Raw genomic sequence first — 15,346 nt, 5'->3', positions numbered from 1 at the left:
TGGGGGTCTGGTGCAGTGAGGTGTTAATGCTGACACATTCATACAAGTAATATTCATACTGATTTAAAATGTTAAAATGTTAAACAATTTGATATTTCCCATATTTGCTTAGCAAGATTTGTGTGCAAAAGCAATTAGAGGCCTGTCCCATATAGACACCTGTCCCAAATACAGGCGGGGTGAGTTCAGTGATTGAAGCAAATAAAAGCCTGGGTTATTAGTTGAAGTTACGGTAATAAAAAACTCCATTGGATACCTTTCACTACAATGTCGTGTTATGACATCCATGAGAGCATCTGTGTCTGGAAGAGTTAGAAGTCAGACTTCCTGTTCCTGTTTAATTATAGTCTTGGTCCCAGATCTCAGGCCTTGGCCTCCAGCATCTCCAGCAGCAGCTTGTGCATGGGGACGTGCCGCTGGCCGTGCAGCCGGAGGAGAGTGTCCACCGCCTGTTTGCTTGTCTGCCGCAGTAGGGGCAGGCTCATCAGAAGCCTTCCAGCCCTGTGGGGCTCCGATGGGTGCTGGGTGGCCTCAAAGTCCTGGAGGGCCTCATGGAGAAGGTCCTGGAACTGCTGGACCGAGTCCACACAGTCAACCGGATCAGCATCTGGGAGGAAGAGAGACTAGGAGTTAGTAGGAGAGAGAGAGATTAGGGGTTAGTAGGAGAGAGAGAGATTAGGGGTTAGTAGGAGAGAGAGACTAGGGGCTAGATCCACAAAGAATGGATTGCACGGTGCTAATTGCACCCTTATTATGAATTGAAAATGGGGGACCCTGATGTAAAAAAGACGAAAGTCTTTCTCTGGTCTGCATCCCCTTAACAATTGTGTGTATTGAGCCGTACTGTATTGTACCCATTCTGCAATCTGTTAATAACATTTTCATTCAATCAATCACCTGCGCGGTAAGTAAGGGTGCAATTAGCACCGTGCAATCCATTCTTTGTGGATCTAGCCCCAGGAGTTAGTAGGAGAGAGAGGGACCAGGAGTTAGTAGGAGAGAGAGAGAGTAGGGGTTAGTAGGAGAGAGAGACTAGGAGTTAGTAGGAGAGAGAGACTAGGAGTTAGTAGGAGAGAGAGAGAGTAGGAGTTAGTAGGAGAGAGAGAGAGTAGGGGTTAGTAGGAGAGAGAGAGACTAGGGGTTAGTAGGAGAGAGAGAGAGTAGGAGTTAGTAGGAGAAAGAGAGAGTAGGGGTTAGTAGGAGAGAGAGAGAGTAGGGGTTAGTAGGAGAGAGAGACTAGGAGTTAGTAGGAGAGAGAGAGAGTAGGAGTTAGTAGGAGAGAGAGAGAGTAGGAGTTAGTAGGAGAGAGAGAGAGTAGGAGTTAGTAGGAGAGAGAGACTAGGGGTTAGTAGGAGAGAGAGAGAGTAGGAGTTAGTAGGAGAGAGAGAGAGTAGGAGTTAGTAGGAGAGAGAGACTAGGAGTTAGTAGGAGAGAGATAGAGTAGGAGTTAGTAGGAGAGAGAGACTAGGAGTTAGTAGGAGAGAGAGAGAGTAGGAGTTAGTAGGAGAGAGAGACTAGGAGTTAGTAGGAGAGAGAGACTAGGAGTTAGTAGGAGAGAGAGACTAGGAGTTAGTAGGAGAGAGAGAGAGTAGGAGTTAGTAGGAGAGAGAGAGAGTAGGAGTTAGTAGGAGAGAGAGACTAGGAGTTAGTAGGAGAGAGAGAGAGTAGGAGTTAGTAGGAGAGAGAGACTAGGAGTTAGTAGGAGAGAGAGACTAGGAGTTAGTAGGAGAGAGAGACTAGGAGTTAGTAGGAGAGAGAGAGACTAGGAATTACTAGGAGAGAGGGAGAGAGAGACTAGGAGTTAGTAGGAGAGAGATAGAGTAGGAGTTAGTAGGAGAGATAGACTAGGAGTTAGTAGGAGAGAGAGACTAGGAGTTAGTAGGAGAGAGTGAGAGAGAGACTAGGAGTTGGTAGGAGAAAGGGAGAGAGAATAGAAGTTAGGAAAGAGAGAGAGACTGTGGGTTAGTAGGAGAGAGAGTGAGAGAGAGACTAGGAGTTGGTAGGAGAAAGGGAGAGAGAATAGAAGTTAGGAAAGAGAGAGAGACTGTGGGTTAGTAGGAGAGAGAGTGAGAGAGAGACTAGGAGTTGGTAGGAGAAAGGGAGAGAGAGACTATGAGTTGTTAGGGATATTTTCTGGATATTTAGCCACAAACCAATGCAAAGCTAATGGGGTCAAGCTGACTGAAGCTCACTGAAATCTATGTTGTCTGCACTTTGGAGTAAATTCAGTGAGCCTGAAATCCCAGTCAGCTTGTACAGACAACTTGCATTGTTTTCTGGCTAACTATCCAGAGCTAGTATGAGGAACAGCATGGGTTGTGCTGCTGAGAAAGGACATATCAGTCTGAGAAAGGATGTTGACCAATCATCATCATCTTTGGTAAGAACGAAATAGGGCTAGGGTTCCAAACATCACAACTATCCCTTAAATCAAAACAAATCCTTCAACTTTCATTGTATTTGATGAATAATAATTGTTCAGCTCAGCTGTTGCTTTGCAAGAGATGGCGCTCTCTAGTGGGTGAAGCTGTCGGTACACTAGTAACACTGCTCTCTAGTGGGTGAAGCTGTCAGTACACTAGTAACACTACTCTCTAGTGGGTGAAGCTGTCAGTACACTAGTAACACTGCTCTCTAGTGACTGAAGCTAGTGATTAATTGAATGTGTGTGTGTGTGTGTGTGTGTGTGTGTGTGTGTGTGTGTGTGTGTGTGTGTGTGTGTGTGTGTGTGTGTGTGTGTGCGTGCGCGCGTGCATGCGTGTGTGTGTGTGTGTGTGTGTGTGTACCTGAGTTAGCCAGTGCCATAGCCTTCAGTGTGACCACCTCTTCCTGGCTCAGGTTCATCGTTTGGTACCTGGAGGTCAGGTGACGCAGTGCTCCATACAAATCAGCCAATCCCATGGCGCGACACTGCCCCTCGTCTAATCGCAGGTTCCCGGCGAACACAAGCTCATCTTCCGAGCCCTGAGAGCACCAGGCCACACCCACCAGCAGAGCCTCCATCCAACCACTCTGTAGCAGGGACATCTGGTCCACCAATGACAGCCCAGAGAAACCTGGTGGGGCGGGACACAACTATCACAGTCAATCAGTGATTGGGGCAGTAGTTTACCTGGGATGTGTTTGGCCACTAGGGGCAGTCGTTTACCTGGGATGTGTTTGGCCACTAGGGGCAGTCGTTTACCTGGGATGTGTTTGGCCACTAGGGGCAGTAGTTTACCTGGGATGTGTTTGGCCACTAGGGGCAGTTGTTTACCTGGGATGTGTTTGGCCACTAGGAGAAGTAGTTTACCTCGGATGTGTTTGGCCACTAGGAGCAGTAGTTTACCTGGGATGTGTTTGGCCACTAGGGGCAGTCGTTTACCTCGGATGTGTTTGGCCACTAGGGGCAGTCATTTGCCTGGGATGTGTTTGGCCACTAGGGGCAGTTGTTTACCTGGGATGTGTTTGGCCACTAGGAGAAGTAGTTTACCTCGGATGTGTTTGGCCACTAGGAGCAGTAGTTTACCTGGGATGTGTTTGGCCACTAGGGGCAGTCGTTTACCTCGGATGTGTTTGGCCACTAGGGGCAGTCATTTGCCTGGGATGTGTTTGGCCACTAGGGGCAGTAGTTTACCTCGGATGTGTTTGGCCACTAGGGGCAGTAGTTTACCTCGGATGTGTTTGGCCACTAGGGGCAGTAGTTTACCTGGGATGTGTTTGGCCACTAGGGGCAGTAGTTTACCTGGGATGTGTTTGGCCACTAGGGGCAGTAGTTTACCTGGGATGTGTTTAGCCACTAGGGGCAGTAGTTTACCTGGGATGTGTTTGGCCACTTGGGGGCAGAAGTTTACCTGGGATGTGTTTGGCCACTAGAGGCAGTAGTTTACCTGGGATGTGTTTGGCCACTAGGAGAAGTAGTTTACCTGGGATGTATTTGGCCACTAGGGGCAGTAGTTTACCTCTGATGTGTTTGGCCACTAGGGGCAGTAGTTTACCTCGGATGTGTTTGGCCACTAGCAGACCACGTGAGCGGATCGGCGCGGCCGAGAAATCCGCTCTTCGCTCTTTAAAGCTTGGTCCGCTCCGCTAATCACTCATGTTGACCCCGCCCCCAAGTCGCTCTCCGCTCGCTCCCCGCTCACCTTGAATCGAGCGCTCCCCGCTCCCCGCGCCAGATCGCTCGGCAGTTTTTTTTCTTCTTTTTTTGGAGCATGGTGTAAATGAGCTCAAACTACAACAGTCTACACCCCCTGGGCCCCTTAACAATTGTTTGTATTGAGCCGCATTGTAATTGTAGCCATTCTGCAATGTTAAATAACGTTGTTTATCCATTCACTATCTCTATTAAGCGATGATAGGCTAGCCGAGCCACAATGCTATGGTCGCTGCCATTAACGTTAGCATGTAAGCTAACGTCAACAACAATGGCGTCGATATACTTTTTCTAACTGGAGTGAGTGTGGGCGTCTCTACAGTGACAAAGCCTGAACGAACAGCCTATCACAGGTTCACCCTTCTCATTGGTTGAAAATGGCCTTCATGTTTGTACATCGCCATCTGTTGCTTTGGCATTGTACTGCATGTATATATTACATCAGTGTTAAACCACTGTGAGCGGCCCGGAGTGGATTGGAGCGGAGGAGAACTCTCGCTCCGGACGTCGCGCCGACTCATTTTAAAACCCACTCCTCGCTCACGTCAAAACCGGCCGCTCCGCGCCCCGCGCCGCTCACGCTCCGATCCGCTCACATGCACTGGCCACTAGGGAGCAGTCGTTTACCTGGGATGTGTTTGGCCACTAGGGGCAGTAGTTTACGCGGGATGTGTTTGGCCACTAGGGGCAGTAGTTTACCTGGGATGTGTTTGGCCCAGCCCACCAGGACCAGCAGATCTCTGTTGAGGAGTTCACACAGGGTCAACAGGGTCTGCAGGCTGCTGTCATTAGTTGAATTGTCATGATTGGCAGTCAGGGGGGCGGGCTCTGTCACCAGGAGCTGTGAGATCACTTTGTTTCCTAAAAGATGGAAAATAAACAAACAGATGAACAATAACAGAAACAAACAATTAATCTTAATACTATATCTTATCTTGGGAAGACTGATGAACAGACGCTCAGTACGCTGTAGACTTTCACTGGGTAAAACTGAGTAAAGATTCACAAACTTGGAGCTGAATACTGTACACTGAATATTGAATACTGTATACTGAATAATGAATACTGTACACTGAATACTGAATACTGTACACTAGGGGTGTAACGGTACACAGAAGCCATGGTTCGGTATGTACCTCGGTTTTGGAGTCATGGTTCGGTACGAGTTTGGTACAACAGAAAAAAAGTATTTATAATGATTATTATATATTTATAATAATTATTATAATAATAATTTTTAAATATAATAATTTTGTATTAAGTTATACTTAGTTCCACCTAGGCTTGCCGCGGTAGTCAGTCAGTGATAACGAAAGGTTATCCTATAACCTAGTTATATGAATACTGGCTGAGCGTCTCGCTCCTCGCCATGAGATATCTCTTATCTCCTAGCACCTACTGTGCTCACGAACAAACAATTGCACTCACATGCACGTGACCAGGCGACGCCCCCGCGTCCTGCTATAACGCCGGACATGGTCACACTCTACCTTCCTCGGAAAAAGTTTCCAACACTGAAAACCCAACCAAGGAACCTCAGGGCGGTAAGAGCGAGACGCTCAGCCAGTATTCATATAACTAAGTTATCGGATAATCTTTCGTTATATATCATACTGGCCATCGCGTCTCGCTCATCGCCATTATGAGATATGGGGCAGAGCAGACGCGTGGCCCGACAAGTGAACCCCCTGAGGGCCCGTAAGCCCCAACCAGGGAGGAGGGGAGTCCCGTCCACCCGCCCGTCCTAACAAAGGGGGGGAGGCAGTCAACTCCACCAAAGCGCGAAAAAAGGGGGAACCAGAGACCCCTGAAAACGCACAGCACAGGCGGGACCACGTGTGACACAGCACCCCGTGGCACACACCCACACACCCCTGCTAGCCCACCAAATGGCGCGACGCAGGAGAGGTCCCAGACCTCAGAACCGCCTGGGAGACAGAACCCCCAGTCATGTCCATGAGGTAAAACTTAACGAAGGGACCCGGGGAGGACCAGGAGGTCGCAGCACAGATGGAGCGCGCCCTGACACCCCCAGGGGGGACCTGTCCAGCCAACGTGTAGCAAAGGGCAATGCCCTCGCACAACCAATGTGACAGCCGCTGCTTGGACAGTATCTTACCCGCACGAGGGCCACCGTAACAAACAAACAGTTGATCGGAAGCCCTGAGATCCCGCGTCCGACTGAGGTAAACCCCCAGTGCACGGACAGGACACGACAGATGAAGGCTCGCCTCTAACCCACTAGCGTGAGGAGGCGGATGAAACGCCTGAATCACAATATCCCTGGAGCGAAAAGAACTCCGGATATTCTTTGGCACAAAGACTGGATTAGGCCTCAGAGTCGCACCGCTATTGGCCCGAATAGACAGGCACTCAGGCCGCACCGAGAGAGCACACAGCTCACCCACGCGCTTAGCGGAGGTGATGGCCAGAAGGAACGCAGTCTTGAAAGACAGCTGCTCCAATGGCGCCTGCTGAAGAGGCTCAAACGGGGCCTCCAACAACCGGCCCAGGACCAGTTGGAGGTCCCAACTCGGAGACAGAGAACGTCCCACCGGCTTGAGACGCCAAGCGCCAAGCAGGAAACGTTTCACAAGAGGGTCGCTGAACAAAGTACCGCCCTCAAAACCCACATGACAAGAGGATATAGCTGCGGCGTATACCCTCACCGTCGAGGTTGACAGTCTACCCAAGATAGACTGAAGGAAGGAAAGAACAGCGTCCAGGGGGCAGGACACCGGGTCCCAGCCCCCCACCTTACACCACTCTTGAAAAGCACGCCACTTACCCGCGTAAACCGCGATAGTGGACGGAGCGCGCGCGTTTCAGATGGTGTCGACCACAGAAGGGTCAAGACCCATCCCCTCCAGACACACCCTCTCAGCAGCCAAACCTTCAGTGGATGTCCCAGAACAGGGAACAGACACAGAGATCCGTGTGCCTGAAAGAGGGCCCGCGGTAACCAAGGAACAGACCACGGTGGGGCTACCAAGAGCTGGATCAGAACCGGGAAACATACAGCCATGCCCCGGTCCGGAGCGATCAGGATCAAGGTCCTGCGCTCTCGACGTATCCGCTCCAACAGCTGAGCTATCAGGTGTATGGGGGGGAGCGCGTACAGAATCCCGGGCGGCCATGGATACATCAAGAAGGCATCCACCCCCAGGGGAGGATTGTCCCCCCGACTGACCGAGAATTGCTTGCACAACTCCAAGTTCTTGAGTGTAAAAGCTGGCCAAAAGAAATGCCACTAGGATTTGGCGAGGTGGAAATAAGGCATCTGTGCAAAAGATTCAAGCTGCCCCTTAACAGTACTATTGATGGATTCGGGGACTTCATTGAGAGCAATGGAGAAATGATACCCGATGAGCTTAGGCCTTTATTGAATTGCACAAAAGTTATTCCATGTAGCACTGCAGAATGTGAAAGGGGATTCAGTGCCATGAATCAAATTATCACCCCAACCCGCACACGGTTAATGATTTCACGGGTAGCATCTTTGATGTTCATTAAGATCAACGGGCCACCTCCACAGTTCTGGGATTCAACAACATATGTCGCAACTTGGCTGAGAGCCCATCGCTCAGCTGAGGACAAGAGAACGAGGAGAGCAAAACCAAATCATAGGCCCAGGACCACTTGGTGGGGGCTTGCTTGACTGATGTATGGTAACTCAGTTACTTCTAGTCTGCATCGAACATTGTACATATGTCTATACTGAACACTGGGACCTCTATTTTTACTTCTTTTTACATGCTACTTTATTTTATTTCATACTTATCTTGTCTAGCACAGTCTCTGGAGCGTAACAGTAAGAAGCATTTTGTATAAAAGTATTCTGTACTTCTGTATGACAACTATTAAAGAAACTTGAAACTGTTTTGAAACCACTGTTGTGAAACAAATTACATTGAAAAAATTTAAGTGATGTGTACTTTTTCCCCTTCTCAAAATAAAGAACTTCAAGTAAACACAAGTTGTCTGATTATTTTAAGTTTGCTTTTGTGTTTGTGTGTAAAACAATTTCTTTAATTGAATTAACTTAAACTAAAAGTAAATACAAACTAAATTAACAATGTAACTTACATTGTTAATTTAGTTTGTATTTACTTTTCTAGTTTAAGTTGATTCAATTAAAGAAATTGTATCAATACATTTAAAACATTGTTTGTTTTTCAACCATATCTGTTGACAATATAGGCAACATCCTGCTACCTTTTTCAGCTTCTCTATTTCAAGGCAAAAAAAGAAAAAAAAAGAAAAATCTGTGCCAAAAAAAAACTGTGCATGCGCGCGCGCGTGCATGGAGCGTTTGGCCTACTGTCAATTTACCACTGCACCCCTGCCGAGAACCATAAGGGGCACTGGTGAGACTGTCTGCTCGCAAACAGATCCACCATGGCTTCCCCGAACCGGTCCCAGACCTGTCTGACTATGTCTGGACGTAGTCCCCACTCGTCGGGATGAGGACCGCCCGCGTCATCACATCCGCGCCCACATTCTCCTTGCCAGGGATGTGGAGCGCCCTCAGGCTGCGCAGATTGAGAGACGCCCATAGCCAGAGCTCGACCGCCACCCGGTGCAGACGGATGGAGCATACTCCACCCTGTCTGTTGATATACGACGCTGTCGTCGTGTTGTCCGTCCTGATCAACACGTGCTCGCCCACCACCAGGTGGCCGAACCGCTTGAGGACCAGAAGGACCGCCTTCAATTCCAACACATTGATATGCAGTGCAGACCGGGTAGCAATCTTCCTGTGAGGAGGGAAGATCGGGATGTGAAAGTACGCATCCTTCAGGTCTATGGAGGTGAACAAGTCCCCCACTCTGACGGAGCTTATCAGGTGTTTGACGGTCAACATCCTGAACCGCCTCGTCACAATCAGCCGATTGAACGCAGACAGATCCAGAATAGGTCTGACACCTCCTGATTTCTTGGGCACCAGAAAATACCGGGAGTAAACGCCACACATCGTGTCCTCCTTTGGGACCACGACGATGGCTTGCTTCGCTAACAGAGATTGGATCTCGTCGGCCAGAGCTTTCACTGCTGCTGACCCCGACAACAGGGTCTGTACCAAACCTGAAAACGGAGGATGGGGTTGCGCAAACTGCAACACAAGCCCCCGCCTCAGCGTTCTCTCCATCCACCTCGACATACGGCACTGCTGTAGCCATATGTGATGATAATCCCAAAGCGCACCCGCCGTCATTTGGCGCTGGTCCGCCAGTAACTGTAGATAGGTGGCCCGGTCCCACCCGCTGTGCGTTGCCAACCCTGGACTCGCCAATCGCGCGAGCAGGGCATCTCGTGGAGCTGGGATATCGCACCCTGACACTACCAACGAGGCAATCGCACCCAAGGGGGGACCCCGACAGAAAGGGCCGGTTTGATACGGGGGAAGCTGACATCACACTGGGTGACAAAAGCTCCCCCACAGAACACCTCCCCGGCATGGATTGCTGAGGAACCGTTCTACAGCTGGACATGCAAGGCGCAAGGTCCCCACACTGCCCGATAGGGTGGGTTCCTACACACCGTAGCCCTGCAGTGATATTACTACCACCCAAATCACGCACCACCCAAATCTTCCGGCCGTGGGAGGCACTAACGTGATACCCAGCCTGGCGAGGGCGGGGCTGGGGGAACTCACGCTGCGACCCCCTGGGCCTTGAGTTCCCCCCCTGACAACCTTCGTCGTTGACAGGCACAACACCAGGCTCACCAAACACAGACGCAGAACGTGTGGCGTGGGAGCCGCTTAACAGCACAGCATTCCCCACATTCTCTAGCCAGCAACTGGGTGTCAGCCCCTGTCCCCATGAGAAGCGAAATGTGGGGCCGCTTGCGCCTCGTTAAAGGCATGGGGCCCGCAGCCAAAGGGAACAAATCAGAGCCAGTATCCCGCTGGTGTTGGGGGGGGGGGGGGGGGGGGGGGGTGACCGGAGAGTGAGCTAGACACAGCTAGACGGCGACGTTTTTTTAGGGCGTGCTCATCTAATGTAGCCGATCCCTCTGCTACGTTTTCAATCAGACAAGTGTATAGAACGAAGGGCTTTTATTATAACATTTGTTGCAGTAAAATCATTATGCCTCGTTTAGTACTCCTGAGGAGCGACGGTAATCCACTCCGGCGGGAGCTAACGTATTAGCCGTGTTGTGAGCTCTGATCAATGGCTGACATTCAGGAAGTAAAAACCTAATACGCGCTTGCCGATTGGTGGTAACACACTGCAGGACGCTCCAACGAGTGACGCGTCTCTCTTCTGACCAATCAGTGGTCTGCAGTGTTTCACGTGACTTTTCTGGTACCCAATAGGGTCGCTTGGAACCTCGACAGACGAGTAGGGTATATCTGCAGAGCCGCAAGCCCAACGAGAGCAGGGTACTTTATTATTATTATAAAAAACAGCGGTGATGCGGTATTCAGCCTAACTCTGCGGTGGGCGTGATGTAACAGCGATACCGCGGTAATGCGGTAATCGCGGCAGCTCTACTAGCATCAATGCCTGGCAGCGCAGACCCTACCTGTGCGCGACGTAGCTCGACTGCTAGCTGTCGCGCGACGTCCCTCGATCCGCTGTCACGAGATGAGGAAAGCCCAGGACAGGTCCGATGCGCTGTTAGGATGTGCCGAGAAGATTCCAGGGGCTGGTGAACCTCCGGCGAAAACCCAACATTGTGTAATTTCTCCCTGCGTTTCATAACAACTAGTTCACGGAGTGCACTGCAACGTCCGTGTTGGAAACAAAAAAAGAGGAAGGTAGAGTGTGACCATGTCCGGCGTCATATAGCAGGACGCGGGGGCGTGGCCTGGTCACGTGCATGTGAGTGCAATTGTTTGTTCGTGAGCACAGTAGGTGCTAGGAGATAAGAGATATCTCATAATGGCGAGGAGCGAGACGCGATGGCCAGTATGATATATAACGGTGTCATTCTGTGTTCAGGAATCCACTTGAGTAAATTAAGTGTCTACTGCCCCCACCCTCAACCGGTGTACGCTTTTTAAGTTTCAGTTTAGAGTAGATTTAACTTCATGTGAAGCAGAGAAAGAAGACTCTAGAGAAGAGATGCCATGTTAGATTCAAGATTCAAGAGTTTATTCATCACATACACACCAGGGCATACAGTGAAAACAATATGTTTTCACTGTAACAGTATTACACAACAATGGCAGAGGATTTATCAATATTTTGGATTTAAACACTGCAGCTCAACTGGAGAGGAGCTCAGAGGACCAGTCCAGATCAGCAAAAGTACGTTTGCGTTTTCTTCTTTTTCTTGGATCAGCTGTGAGGTGAAAGTAGCGCAGAAGAACGTTGGTGTGTGTGTGTGTGTGTGTGTGTGTGTGTGTGTGTGTGTGTGTGTGCGTGTGCGTGCGTGCATGTAAACTCACTAGTATTGTTGCCAGGGAGTGCATGTGGGGTTTTGACACACAGACCAGCCTCCAGCCTCCTCTTGTATTTCTGCCTGCCTCCTCTCACCCGGTCCATACGGACGCCTGGTAGAAGAGCAGAACACAACACAACATCTTCAATATACCTGTTATAATGTCAGTCACACACCATAGACTGTGTAGACAATATGCTTTCTTGACTTGAAGGGAAGGAAGTGTCCCCCAAACAAGAGGCGTGGCTTTGAGTAGAGTAACTTGTGATGTCACACCGATCATGACCATAGACAGTTTTGGAATTTCTAGTATCTAGAACTAAAAAATCTTCTTGGATCAGGAGTCCCTGGGATAAAAAATTATTAGATGAGCAGCACGTCTATTGAGAGGTTCTGAACATCAAAGAACCAACTTGGAGACATTTCCTGTAAGCAACATGTCTAGAACAAAGTGAGTGGATGGATGGATGCATGGATGGATGAAGAGATGGATGGATGGATGTAGGTGTGAAGGGATGGTTCTAACTTTGTATTAATCTTTCTTATTTATATCCCTGGAAGTAAAAGGCCTGCCAGATAAATAGAAATATGGAGAGATGGAGAGAGGGAAAGAGGGATAGTCCTGACCTTCCTTCATCATGCCAGCATGGAGACACTTCTGGAAGCGACAGGCCTGACAGGCTTTCCTCCTTCGCTTGGTTATCTCACACTCATTCATCACCGGACAGCTGTACTCGATGTTACCTAGGCAACAAGACACACAGGAAGGACAGGTGGTTCATAATGGTGTCCTCCTACTGTCCCACATGGCTCTGTCAGTCTGGCAAACAGCTCAAGAAAACCCACTGGAGACATCATGACTTAACGGATACAAATTTTAATAGAAGTCATTTCACATTTACATACAGTAGGTCCAGGTTTTAAGCTACTGCAACACCTCATATTCTGCCATATTTTCTTTGCTGTTTGTTTTTACCATTAGTGGTTGTATTGGTTCTTTACAGTAGGAAGACTGAGAGGGAGACAGAGGAGAGAATGTTCTTTATAGAGACAGTATGAAGGCTGAGAGGAAGACAGACTAGAAAAGGTTCTTTATTAAGGCTGAGAGGGAGACAGAGTAGGGGAGACACAGGAGAGAAGGTTATTTATTGAGACAGTAGGAAGGCTGAGAGGGAGACACAGGAGATAAAGTTCTTTATTGAGACAGTAGGAAGGCTGAGAGGGAGGCAGTGTAGGGGAGACAGAGACACAGGAGAGAAGGTTCTTTATAGAGACAGTAGGAAGGCTGAGAGGGAGACAGTGTAGGGGAGACAGAGACACAGGAGAGAAGGTTCTTTATAGAGACAGTAGGAAGGCTGAGAGGGAGACAGAGTAGGAGAGACACAGGAGAGAAGGTTCTTTATCTGAACAGTAGGACGGCTGAGAGGGAGACAGTGTAGGGGAGACAGAGACACAGGAGAGAAGGTTCTTTATAGAGACAGTAGGACGGCTGAGAGGAAGACACAGGAGAGAAGGATCTTTATTAAGACAGTAGGAACGCTGAGAGGGAGACAGAGTAGGGGAGACACAGGAGAGAAGGTTCTTTATTGAGACAGTTGTCCAGAGACACTACACTGTCTCTGGAAAACGCTGTCCTCAGGGGTTTCTGTGGACCATGTTCACTTTCTCACCGCTAGCCTTCTCACTGTGTTATGAATTGAAAATGGGGGAACCTGATGTAAACAAAACGAAAGTCTTTCTCTGGGCTGCATCCCCTTAACAATTGTGTGTATTGAGCCGTACTGTATTTTGTACCCATTCTGCAATCTGTTACAATATTCAATCAATCAATCAATCAATCAATCAATCAGCCAAGACCCTGTTGAATTCCTGCCTACATTTCACAGGGTCTATCCTGCTCAAATGTTAAAGCTATTTGACTTTCAATGCAAGCTGACTTCTTGGGTAACAGTTTTAACACTTTATCTGAAAAAAAAAATTTAAATAAAAAAGATCTAACCCTAAATAACCTTATTGTCATGCACTTGTCCTAATATACTAACCTACACTGTAGCACCCAACACTTTGATGAACATTGTTACTCAGCTGATAGAGTTGTGCCCTTCCTGATGACTTGTACAGAACTTGTAAGTCGCTTTGGATAAAAGCGTCAGCTAAATGACTAAATGTAAATGTAAAAAACACTGTAACAGCTCTATTTAAAGACGCTGCTTAACTCAGGGCCATTGATAACATGTGAAATGTAAAAGAAAATATATATAATATATTATATTATACGTTATAATCCACTTTCCCCATTGGGCTGAGTTCTCATCTCATCTTCTACAGTGTTACTCGGTGTGTCCACTAATAAAAATCAACCTCCAATGCTCCAGGATTATCTCTTGATGACATCATAGATCACAGAGTCTCCCTTCATAGTAAATTAGTCGATTAATCGTTCAGTTTGGTCTTTTAGTCACCAAGACTTTGTTAGTCCATTAGTAAAAATGTCCTGATAAAAAGCACACCTCTGGTAAGCACTAGATTTAAAGAGCTCCTTCTGCATTATTATTGCATTGTGAGAAAACTCACATTTTACAGATTTGTCGATGAAATCAACTAATCGATTAGTCGACAAACTCCTATGACTACTAGTCAACTTAAGAATTTCTATAGTGAAGGACAGACCTCTTCCAGCTACCAGATTCTGGAGAGTTACTGATGATCTAAAAGACAGCCCCAGGGCATGATTGCCCTGCATGAGTGTGTGCATTTCTTTATTATTTCTTTTATTATCTTTATTGGCTTTTCTGGTCGCGCAGGACCGACAGCTTTTTTTTGGCCACGCAGGACCGACAGAGGAGAGAGGGTGAAACGGGAGGAGAAGAAGGGGAAGACATGCGGCATATGGCCACCGGGTCTGGGAAACGAACCGGGGCGACCGCTTGGCGACTCAGTGCGCTATGTGGTGTGCTACTAGAGCGCCTTGAGTGTGTGCATTCTTAAATTGAGCGGTGTAGGTGGAACCCTCTGAGCTATTGATCTGTGATGTCACTAACTGCCGTGGATTGTCTGAGCACATTATCTATTGTGTCCCTATTGTTTCCATGTGGGGGGAAAGCTGACCTCTGGGTGACCTTGGTAATGGGTGGTAGGGGGTGGGTGGTGGGGTGGGGTGGGGGGGTGATAACTCCATATGCCAGGGGACAGTAGGGTTGACCATGGCTCCAATTTAAAGGTCATGCATAACTCCAAGGCATCCTCTCTCTCTTAACCACTCTCTCTCACTCTCTCTCCCACGGGACAATGCATTGGTAACTTGTTTCAAATGACAATATATACCACTGTGAATATTATTGCACAGATCGGAATATGCGTGGGAGCGTGCGCAACGATATTTTGACAGTGATATGCGAGTGCTCCGACTGCGGGGGAGAAGCTCCATCCGGTGCGCACACACATTTACACACACTCCCGCGCGGTCGGGACGTTGTTTGTGTCCCTCTCTCTCCCTCTCTATCACTCTCTCTCCCTCCCTCTCTCTTTCTCTCTCTCTCTCTGTCTTTTTATCTCTCTGATCCCCCTCTCTCTCTCTCTCTCTCTCTGATTCCCTCTCTCTCTGTGTCTCTCTATCTCTCTCCAACTCCATGTCTCTCCCCCTCTATCTCTCTCTTTCTATCAAAAAATATTGTATTTTTTCCTTGCTCGCTTTTCATTAGTCCAACCAGCCATCCATCCATCCATCCATCCACCCACCCAACCAGCCATCCATCCATCCAGCTATTCATCCATCCAACCAGTCATCTATCCAACCAGTCATCCATCCATCCAACCAGT

At 48.5% G+C, this 15,346-nt stretch overlaps 1 protein-coding gene across 1 annotated transcript in view; it reads right to left on the bottom strand.

Annotated features, from left to right (window-relative positions):
• Positions 1-362: 362 nt before the first annotated feature.
• esrrd (estrogen-related receptor delta) overlaps positions 363-15,346 on the bottom strand; it is a gene marked incomplete at both ends in the record, with an annotated part of 77,867 nt that continues 62,883 nt past the window's right edge. The window contains 5 exons of the mRNA XM_084308541.1: positions 363-607; positions 2,787-3,056; positions 4,835-4,996; positions 11,535-11,639; positions 12,155-12,271. Coding sequence (XP_084164667.1) covers positions 363-607; positions 2,787-3,056; positions 4,835-4,996; positions 11,535-11,639; positions 12,155-12,271 — 899 coding nt within the window. The remainder of the gene's footprint in view (positions 608-2,786; positions 3,057-4,834; positions 4,997-11,534; positions 11,640-12,154; positions 12,272-15,346) is intronic.

This window comes from Notolepis coatsorum, assembly GCF_963971535.1.
Source record: "Notolepis coatsorum genome assembly, chromosome: 1".
NCBI classification, from domain to species: domain Eukaryota; kingdom Metazoa; phylum Chordata; class Actinopteri; order Aulopiformes; family Paralepididae; genus Notolepis; species Notolepis coatsorum.
Note: the sequence above shows the minus strand (reverse complement) of the source record. Positions and strands in the feature narration are given on the sequence as shown.